Raw genomic sequence first — 10,452 nt, forward strand, 5'->3', positions numbered from 1 at the left:
ACAACAAAAGCACTCTATTCACTAATCCAGTAGGTTGCACATGCATTTGCGCAAAAGCACGACCTCGCTCGAAGTCGTGCATATCCGTGGGTTCTCCCCTTTGAGCATCCTTTTGTTCATATAACCATCAAGTTCTCTTTCCTCTCTTCCCACATCACTGCTCCTCCTCTTTCGCTTCCTTCCCCCAGCTCACTGTGTCGCCTGCGATCTGGAGGGCCATTTCGCTTCGCCTAGAAGCCACTGCTATCTCTCTACAGGATTGCTTCCTCCTTGAAGTCGCGGATCGGCCATCCTCGCACCACCTCTCCCTCCTCGTCACTGCTTGCTCCTACACGTTGTCGCTCCCTCGCTCGAGTACCGCTTCCCTTCCACGGCACTGCTTCCTCCTCAAGTGCTAGGTCCCTCCTCGCCGACACCCCTTTGTCCTCCACTGCATTCCCTCCGCACTCCACTTGTCGCTCCCTCGTCCAACCAACTGCTCCCCTCTCCATACTGCTTGCCCCTTCGAGCCAACGTTATCGTATGCATCACCACTCCCAACTTCTCGACGAAGATCCCTTGTCACACCGCTTTCCTTATTACCTCCACACCGAAATGGAATCCGCGGTAACCAAACGGGGCCTTAAAATACACAGTAGATCCAGAGTGAAGTTTAAAATATAGGATGAGGTAGAGAATACGATAAGAGATCTCTGCTGAGATGAACTACTCTATCTTCCGGTCACGAATTTGCTGGCGGAGACGTTCCTCTATTGATCACTCGCGTCACCTCGTGCACCCAACGACCGGGGTAACGTCAGGTCAGACCAGTGACTCACTCGTCAGTGGGGGCCACCCAAACACCCCTCCATCATTCTCCCAATCAGCCATGGCGACGCGCCGCCAACCGCATCTGTAATTTTGGAACCGCCGCCTGCGCGGGCCCCACCAACCCCGCACCGACGCCGACGCGGGTCCTCGCCGTCCGATCCGCGAGCGCCCCGAGACCGACGGCCGCGATGCGGGTGCGCCCGCCCCGGTGGTCGCGCGGCGTGCCGCTATTAATAGCGACGCCTGCCTCCGGCGACCCAAGGTGGCACTGCAAGCGCAAAGCAGCTTCCTTTCGCCTGCTGGACTAGTCGAGCGGCGAGCGAGGAGGCGGAGGATGGGCCGCGGCCGGGGCGTGAGCTACGGGGGCGGGCAGAGCTCGCTGAGCTACCTCTTCGGCGGCGGCGGCGGCGACGAGGCCGCCGCGGCGCCCGCCAAGCCGGCTGCGGCGGCGCCTGCGCCTGCGCCGGTGCCGGCGGCAGCAGACGGCGAGAAGCTCAAGGGGATCCCGGCCGGCGTCCGCGGCAACCAGAGCCAGACCAACAACTACTTCCGGGCGCAGGGGCAGAACTGCGGCAACTTCCTCACGGTAAGCCAGCCAGACAGCCAGTCGCCGGCCACCTATTCTTCCTCTTCCCCTTTTGTCTCTGCGCTCCTGACATCGTTGCCTTCCTCTGCCACGGCGTGGCCCACAGGACCGCCCGTCGACCAAGGTGCACGCCGCGCCGGGCGGCGGCTCGTCGCTCGGCTACCTCTTCGGCGGCGGACCTCCCGGGAGCAAGTGATGTGATGGGCACCTTCTCCGCCCAGACTTTTCGGAGCACCGCCTGCTTGGGAAGCTTGATTTTTACTAAGTCCATCGTGACCTGCTGGATGTGAAGTTAATTTCCATGAAGAAATGTATGTTCATGTGTACCTCTGTAATCTAGAAATGTTTATGTGTATCTCTGCAATTTCGTTGGGGTCGGTCGTCTCATCAGTGCCTGTATGTGTGTGTGTCATCAACTGACTTTGTCCTGCATGTTGTTCATCAGAAGTTGAGAACATGTGTTAAGTTGTTCACATGCTAATAATGGTCCAGATTCTGTTTACGCTTGAAATTCAGCACGTGTGTCCACTACAAATTCAGGTTTACGCTTGAATACTAGGTGCAGAACATCTCATTTGACCATCTCAGGTTCCAAAATTTCTCATATCCTGCGCCTACTCTCTTGTGAAATAAGATGCCACACCACCTCTGTAAGCAGAATTCTGTGGCCTAAACCACCTCACTACTGCAGAGTCCAAGTTTAGCACAACTTGACCTCGAGATTTAGGGCCTGTTTGACATGATTCTAGAGCAAAACTTCAAGAAGAAGCTGGTCAGGGCATATCAAACACTCTAACTCTAGAGTTGTAAACTCTATGGAGTCTCTTTTACTGCTCCGAAAACTCCAAAAGAACCTAGTCATGGAGTTTTGAGTTATTTACCCGTGACTGCCACCGATTATGAGATACAGTCTAAGTTCTAGAACAGAGCTACTCCACCCAGAGTTTTAGAGTAGAGCTGCTCTGAGGTGGAGCATAGCAATGCCAAACACGCCCTTAATTTTGCTTGATAAAAACACTTCATGCCGGGATCAAAACGATCTTTTTGGTTCAGAGAAGTATGGAGTAACTGGACTGAATTTGCTTACAAGTCTTCAACACCACATGGATAGGATAGGAGGAACCGTGGAAGCAGCCAAAAAAATGAGTCCCCTGAACCTCAAAAAATGGGGTCCCCTGAGTCTCAAGAGTGGCATTAAGTGTAATAAATAACTCTTCATATGTGTCCATGAGTCACAATTAGCGACACCACAGAAGCAAATGTTGGCATGATAAACACCACTACTATGACAGCATTTCAGTCTCTGAAGCCAAATAGTTGTCATTGCAAGAACTTCCAGAACCACGGGACTCCATATGATTATTATATGAGCCTAGGTCTTTAATTTACAGGCTTCCGATGAATCTATCACCGGACAACCAATGCACCTCTAAGCCTCGACAAGGCAGAGGCAGAGGCGCAGACAGGCAGAGGGGGGGCAACCTTCCCCTGCCGACTATTTGTAACAAATCGGAAAAGAATGTTTATGTGCACCGTTCCAGCATTTGGAGAGCACTCGTATGGCCAAGAGGGACCCACACTACCAGTCCAATATTTACAGGGCGTATTTACAGAGAACTTGCTGGGCTAGACCATCTGTATTTTCAGAATGTCATATGAGAAGGTTTGTTAATCCATGGGCCATGGTGTAGAGTCCAGCCAGAGGATTATGTTGTCTCGTCAAACTCCATCTTCTGCATTGAATTACAAAGTGGGAGGTCAATTTATGTGTCCATCAGAGAAAATAACATTTCATGAAGAAGGAGATCACAATTGCCATCAGCTGTTATGCATTTATATATTAGAGACTATTAATTCTTGATGAAACTTGAGACAACACAGGCCCAGCTTACAAGTGACAAGAATCAGACACAACAATCAGTGAGCATCAAACTATTACTAATACTTCTTTAGTTTTTAATTGGGACTCAAAATAAAATTATACGCAAGCAAATCCTTAATGCAGACAGTCCAGGTTACTTCTGCTGTATTTCAGCCTACTTCTATAACGCAGGCAGTACAGATTTCTTGTGAATTATTTCAGTTCAGCCTACTTTTACATAATTCCAATTTGGCCGGGACTGAAAGACCGCCCTCCTGGTATTATATTAAAAAGAGACTGAAACATATGGTCCCAGCCAAGAAAATCCTCAAACCTGACCCCCCCCCCACACACACACCACCACTAGTGTGCCGTCACCGCCCACTCTGCAACGGCCCAACCGGAGGGTGGTGCGCAGGACGTAACCGCTGGAGCGGGCGGGACACAACGATGGGATTTTTTTAACCAGGGCCCGAAATTCGCTCCCAAGGAGGATCGAACCTAGGACCTGGAGGTGATTTAACCATTACGCTAGAGGCTCTTTCACACTTCTACATAATTCCAATAACACAACATTCAAACTAAAGTTTTATCACTTGTTTTATATAGCATGCATGCAAACAAGTTGGAATGCAGATATGGGCGACGACTTCAGTTCCTGTAAGTAAATTCAGATTACTGGCTTCATCGTAGAACAGGTGACATAAATTTTGTGTCGGGCTTCACATATGTGTGACAGCAATAATAAATTATAAGGGTAAGCAAAGAGATAAACAAATTACCTTTCCACAGACAGGGCATGCCTCACTTCTTTCCATCCACTCATAAATACAGCCAAGGTGGAAATGGTGTGAGCACTGCATTACTATCCTAGGATTCTCAGAATCATAATCTGCAATTTAGTTACATTAATATATAACAATAGTGAGAATGTGATTATAAAGTATCAACAGAAAAAATGTAATGCTCATAGTTTTGAACACCTTTCGTTCAATTCGCATGTACCAAAGTCTTATGTAATGGAAATTTTACTGTAGCGTTTTGAAAAATATCAGAGCATCTTTCCAATACACTTAAGAGAAAAAAATGATTATTGCGATAATACCTTCAAGACAAGTTGGACAGACATCTTCATCTTCAGCAGATGGGGAAAAATAGCTGAAGTAATTTCCATGTTCCCTTGGTGGCACCTTATCACCATAAGTAGAGCTGCAGATTTTCATTTTTGTGTTGTAGTTTGTTTTACTTGCCTTCTGTATTATACTTGGTGTTTCCATTTCTTCATCATCCTCATTTGCTCTAAGTGGTTCCGATTCCTCTGGGGAATGGCTTGGGTTCTCACTCCTTAACCAGTCACGAGCAGGAGGGGAAAATCGTGGATCATCATAGGGCAGAGGTCTTGGGGGCGAACGATATGTATCGAAGGAGCTTTCAGTTGAATCAACAGGAGTGGCTTCAATAGCGGGGGAAACAGAATGCACTGCTCCAGCTCGGAACAAAACAGTATACTAAAAACAAAAGAGAAGATTAATATGCAACCATTTCCATCTGTATTGTCTCAAATTAAATCAGCTATTAATTCATAACCACAGTTTATATCAGTATATAATTAAATGGAACGTTTTCTCTTTGTATGAGTTCCCAACGTTGTTATCAGCCAGCCAAACAGACCTACATCCTTGACAAAAGGAGTTGTTACTAGACATCAATGCAATTTTATTTTAAAAAAAAAGAGTACCCAACAGTATGTAGCGGGATATGACAACTAATTTTGGCCTAGTCCTAAAACAACAAGTACAATGTTACCAATGAGAACAGTAGCTACATACACTGTTAAGTATACGCTCATGAATAACTTTCAATAATTTTTGCGTACCTGATCAAAATCGCATTGCATCGTTTCATTTCGAATTATTTACACAAGACAACATCGCATATTTAAGTTTAACAAAAACAGTTAATAAAGTTCGCTGCTTGCAATGTGCAGTGATGGCAAACCTTGTTCCAATGCTAAATTGAATTAAGAGAGTGCCTGCTATATTTTCTTACCCCAACTCGCGTGCTCACCAGTCACCACTAGCTAGAAAAAAAAATCCAATCAATAAAGAATCAAGCATCCATGATAAGGAGAACATACCGCATTGATCAGCTGCTGGGTAAAGCATCTGAGGCACATGCAGTTCCTAAACGCTGAAGAAGTTTGGTTTCCATGGTGGTCCGAATAATCAGGTTGCAGACATGAACAGAAAGCTCCCATAATCCAAGAGACCTCAGAAAGGCGTTCCTTGAACCAGAACTGTATAGTCAGCAAGCCTGACAAGATAGCAAATGCCCAAAGAATGTGAACTGATGCAGATGCTGTGCAATACAAGCAAGCACCCCCCTCTCCAAAATCCCAAATGGGTTCAATGCAGATGGAGGTCGAAGTCGAGATTGAAGCAACTGCTCCGTCTGATCGTCGATACCTATCAATGGCAGGCAGCAAAATCAGGTAATTCCAGAGAAGGCGTTGTTGGACAGACACACACGTCCACAGAGAAAAGAAATCTGAAATTGACAACAAAGTTTCCTCTTCCTGCAATCTGGGACTTGGACGCAAAGCTTTGGGCCCCGGCAGCACCGCGCACCAAAATACCATCCCCGTAGTCCCCATCCAACCCAACAGCATTCGGGACCGAACAATCAGGTCGGCGGCACCCAAATCGATTCTAGTGTCTATTGAATCGAACTACTCAATCGTATATCACGGAAAACCATGAACAGCGAAGGTTCGACGGACCAGCCATCACGCAACGCAGCTGGCCCCGGAAACAAGAATACAAGATCAAAATCGCACCTTTTGCCGACTACCTTGCGTCCACCCACACAGCCGGAGTCCGCCCCGCCGGCCGCGAATCGGGAAGCGCCGAGCGAAGGCGAGATCCTGGGGGGAGACGAAGGGAAGGAGGAACGAGGAAAGGGGCGACGGTGGATTCACCTGCAAGGAATAGAAGGAGGGGGGCGACGGGTTTACGGAAACCTCCAGAGCCGCAGGGAAGGAGAATATCTGCGGCGTTGACCGGTCGGCTAAGGAAAGGAAGATCCCAGCGTGTCGGGCCGGCAGATCGGGGCGGGGGGGCTGCCTCGCTGGATACGGCGCGGCGGCAGGCGCTGCTCCTCCTTGCGATTTCTCCTTGTTTGTTGTGTGTTTCTAGCTAAGTGGACCGTGGACGGGAGAGAAGGCAAGAGCAGCCGAGCAGAGCAGCGGAGGCTTATCGGGTTTCCTTGGCGAGAGGCCCGCGGACCCGGTATGGAGCGGCGCCGCGCTGCGCCCGTGGCCGTAGGTGATGGTGCCGACGGCCAGCGGCCAGCGAAAGGGGAAGGAAGGAAGGAGACGAAGCTGCGCTGACTCCGTCGCTGCCTAGTGCTCTACGGAGATTCCCCTCCCTTCCTTTCCTTGTCTCCTTCCTCCTCTCGCTTCTCCACAGACGGTGCGAGTGCGAGAAAGGATTAGGTGGGACGTCCATCGACGCTTGTTGTGTGATCACCGCCACCGCGTGCTGTCGAGCTTCTTTCGTCATGCTGGCGTGCCGTGGAGTGGCCAGGCTGCGCTCTTCCGGTGACGTGGCGTCACGAGATGATTTGATAAATGGTTTTTTTTTCTCTACTATATTAAACAATCAGTTTCAACCGTTGACTTGTGTCAATATTTTTTAAAAAAATCTCATATTTCTTTATAATCACCCGCACTTCTATAATCCCTTCTCTATTACTATAATAAAAAAATTTATATAAAAAATAAGGTAAAATTATATATAAGTAAGTGTATGAACCTTTGTTGTTGGTTTTATATTCACATTCACCTAATCAATCCTAATCAATATAAAATATATATTTTATAATTTATTACAATAAAATTTATCATATATCATATATATATATAAACCGTAGTAATATACGAGCACAAGACTAGTCTAGACTTATTTATCAACTAGGTGAATGCCCGTGCGATGCAACGAGAATATATAATATCACAATATCTTATATACAAATGTGTATTATACTGTTATAAGAAAGGTCCTCGAGCATTAGGTTGGCCTAGGCGACGACGATGGAGACGTTGCCGGCGTGGCAGCACGCGAGGTCGTGCCACCAGAGTAGGCTGTCACAAGCTCACAACCCTTAAGAGTTGTCCCCAGAGGAGGTGGCGGCACCAAGGACCGAGCCGGTCAACCCTTAAGAAATTGGTCTTGCCATTTTTATACTTGGGACACAGGTTTGCCCACATTAGAACCACGATAGTTAGGACCATGTTTATTGTTCTTTAAACCTGATTTTGATGGCAAACTCATGCTTGTTGACACCACCTTAACAGATTCAGAAAATCCTGATGGAAGAAGCAACAATAGTAAGCCAAATTATAAAATGTTGGCTTTTCTAAATACATTGCCTGCATAGCAAAAGCTATAAAATATAGAAAACCCGAAATTTCATATAATTTGGAATGGAGTACATTACAATACACAATATGTACAACACCACCTTCATGTACAGTAGACAGTTTCAACCTTTCTGATACAATGGCCAAAGTAGGTGATAGCAAATCTTTCAAGTTCCGTCCCACCTACGCCAAACAATAAATTCAATTGTCGGGAGAATGATGCAACATTAAATGGAAAGATGAATGAAAGCAATAGGTGGATGAAACATACCATTTCTTGGCCACAGATCCTGAGAATTTCATTCATAAAGGATTCAGCAGCTTTGCGGACTTCGGAAGATTTATCCTTTTCAAAAAAAGGTATAACCATTACATTCTCTCCATTGAACAACATTTATATAAATCAAACAAACAACAATAAAATCAGTTCAGTTCAGACTAATACCATCAAAGAAGATGCAGATGGCTTCAACGATGGCAAAGCCTCAGATGAATCACCCATTTTTTAAACATGCTTAGACAACCAATCAAAGAGATCTTTTCGCCCTTCTGAACTGTTTTCTGATCACCCAAAGACACTATAATATATGCAACCATCTTTTCAAGTTGGGCTGCAGCAACCAACGAATCTAGAGCAGTCAATGTGCATTCTCGCATGTGCTTCTTATTGTCACCAAGACACTTCAGCACATCTGCCAAAATACCCTTCATGACAAACAAACAATTTTTAGTTATTGTAGTGACCAAAAATAAGCATGCAGAAAAATAGATAGCATGCGAGTGAGTTCCAAACCTTGCTTGACTTTTCAACAGAAGGTCCCATAGCAGATGCAAGACCACCAATGGTGGACAATGTTGCCATTACTAAATTTTTGTTGCTGTCGTAAAGACGACCTCTAAGCGCACTGAACAGCTCAGCTGCAGTGATAAGATGACCAAGACAATTTACTACAAGTTGAATGAATACATTTAGCTTTCACTTACGCCGAGACACGTTAAAGCCCAATGCATTCCAGATTGTTTCCAATGCAGCAATGCTTGTTCCTGCTCCGTCCAAACTAATACTGTTGAAATCACATAGGACCACCAAATATGCATTTGATTGTAATGAACTAATAATAGCTTAAAGGAAAAGCCCTTATAATTTAAGTCCTTTTGAATGGTCACCTTCCACCATAGAAACTCTTGCATAATAATTCTAATAATTAACTGTTATTCTGTTACCTGTACGGGTCTGAAGTTCTTGCATATTCTTTCATATGTGCCTTTTCTCTTGATGCACACACATGAGAGGCCACTCCCTATCCATCTCAGTTTTTCACATGACGCTTCGTCTGCACAAGGACAATCGTGTTACATCTCATGATCAGTGAACATGTATAGAAAAAAGGAACAGTGACCAGCATATGGGTTAGCTCTAGCTGTGGCTCTGTAGCCACTTCACATACCTCTGCTTACACTTGAGCTTCAACAAAGCGGCAACCCCGACACTCCTTAATGGAATTATTTGCAAACTGACATGGAGAAATAGGTAATCCATATGTTGGTCACGATCGCGGGCAAAATAAGTAAAGGGAGCTCACCTTAAATCAAATCCAAGGCAGATCGCGGGCACCAAATCTGCGCTCAAAGATCGCGCCATGGAGCCCAATCAGGTCCTGACCGACCCTCCGCTCCCCGAGAAATCCTAATTTGAGATTGATCCAGAAAAAATGAAATCTTAGCTTGCTTAGTAGTCCCGTTCTTGCAATCTGCAGGGGCCAAAATCGAATAGAAAGAAAGTGAGCGAAGATGAAATCAACGGGAGCCATGTAGCCGAACGAGCCGGCCACGGCGGACATGGTGTATGGCGCCCCGGCCTGCGCCAGCATCCAGGCAAGGTCGAAGTCGGCGACCTTGGCCCGGAACACCGAGTCCAGCAGGATGTTGCTCGTCTTGACGTCGCAGTGAACGATGGGCGGCACACATTCGTGGTGCATGTAACACAGCCCCTGCGCGGCGCCGACGACCACCTTGAGCCTGGTCGGCCAGTCCAGTGGCGCGCGGCGTGCGGACTGCGCCCTAGCCGCTATTGGGTGCCCGCCGGCGGCGAGAGCGTCGCCGTGGAGCCACTTGTCTAGGCTCCCGTTGTCCATGTAGTCGTACACGAGGAGCTTGGCCTCGGCGCCGGAGAGGCAGCACAGCAGCCTGACGATGTTATTGTGCTGGACGTTGTAGAGGATGCCGGCGTCCGACTCGAACTCGCGCTCCAGCTTCCCGTCCAGTTTCCCGACGGTCCATATCTGCTTCACGGCCACCGCACCTGCGGCCCCGTTGAGCCGGTTGGTGAAGGTGACGTGGTACACGCGGCCGGACCCGCCGCGGCCGACGATGTTGGCCTCCGTCAGGCCCCGGAGTATGGACTCCTCCCCGAAACCAAGATCCACGATGAAAGGCGTCATCTTCTAGTCGCCCGCGCCGCGACGAAGCGCCGTTTCCTGATGTTGCGGGCCACGAAGAAGGCGATGGCCGCGGCGATGAGGAGGAGTAACTTTCTAATAGATGTTGTACGCATTTTAGCAAAAGCAGAGGCCCTATGAACAGAACGGAAGTGTGAGATATAACGATGAAAGTTGAGCCGTTCAACATGAATGGTCATCCCTTCTCTCTGCAAATTTAACAGGAAAAGCCATTATTAGTTCTAAATATTCTTCAGAAACAATGTAAGCACCAGCAAGATCATGTGTATTGGCATCCATTATTGTAAACATTCAGCTTTACAATAACAGGTAGCAT

The 10,452-nt window shown here is 47.3% G+C and overlaps 3 protein-coding genes and 1 long non-coding RNA gene across 5 annotated transcripts; 1 reads left to right on the forward strand and 3 right to left on the reverse strand.

The window, feature by feature from the left end:
- Window positions 1-1,083: 1,083 nt before the first annotated feature.
- On the forward strand, window positions 1,084-1,843 carry LOC100281623 (uncharacterized). The gene is made up of 2 exons (NM_001154542.2): window positions 1,084-1,396; window positions 1,503-1,843. Exons 1-2 carry the CDS (start codon window positions 1,145-1,147, stop codon window positions 1,590-1,592), a joined length of 342 nt encoding a protein of 113 aa, NP_001148014.2. The 5' UTR covers window positions 1,084-1,144; the 3' UTR covers window positions 1,593-1,843.
- An 847-nt stretch (window positions 1,844-2,690) lies between these two features.
- LOC100273572 (uncharacterized) lies at window positions 2,691-6,790 on the reverse strand. Of its 2 annotated transcripts, XM_008678601.3 has the most exons (5): window positions 6,094-6,790; window positions 5,395-5,722; window positions 4,363-4,765; window positions 4,040-4,149; window positions 2,691-3,129 (listed from the first exon to the last, which is right to left on the reverse strand). In XM_008678601.3, exons 2-5 carry the CDS (start codon window positions 5,512-5,514, stop codon window positions 3,103-3,105), a joined length of 660 nt encoding a protein of 219 aa, XP_008676823.1. In that variant the 5' UTR covers window positions 5,515-5,722; window positions 6,094-6,790; the 3' UTR covers window positions 2,691-3,102. The 2 variants fall into 2 exon arrangements, with proteins under 2 accessions (XP_008676823.1, NP_001141462.1); NM_001147990.1 differs by having other exon boundaries at window positions 2,694-3,129; window positions 5,395-6,736.
- Window positions 6,791-8,262: 1,472 nt separating this feature from the next.
- On the reverse strand, window positions 8,263-8,993 carry LOC118476859 (uncharacterized). The gene is made up of 3 exons (XR_004857665.1): window positions 8,902-8,993; window positions 8,471-8,721; window positions 8,263-8,382 (listed from the first exon to the last, which is right to left on the reverse strand). It is a non-coding gene; the product is annotated as an uncharacterized lncRNA (long non-coding RNA).
- Window positions 8,994-9,266: 273 nt separating this feature from the next.
- On the reverse strand, window positions 9,267-9,870 carry LOC109945463 (leucine-rich repeat receptor-like kinase protein CLV1a). Its single transcript, XM_020551786.3, has one exon. The coding sequence runs from the start codon at window positions 9,810-9,812 to the stop codon at window positions 9,267-9,269; it is 546 nt and encodes a 181-aa protein (XP_020407375.2). The 5' UTR covers window positions 9,813-9,870.
- Between the last annotated feature and the right edge of the window lie 582 nt (window positions 9,871-10,452).

Source organism: Zea mays, chromosome 4 (genome assembly GCF_902167145.1).
Source record: "Zea mays cultivar B73 chromosome 4, Zm-B73-REFERENCE-NAM-5.0, whole genome shotgun sequence".
NCBI classification, from domain to species: domain Eukaryota; kingdom Viridiplantae; phylum Streptophyta; class Magnoliopsida; order Poales; family Poaceae; genus Zea; species Zea mays.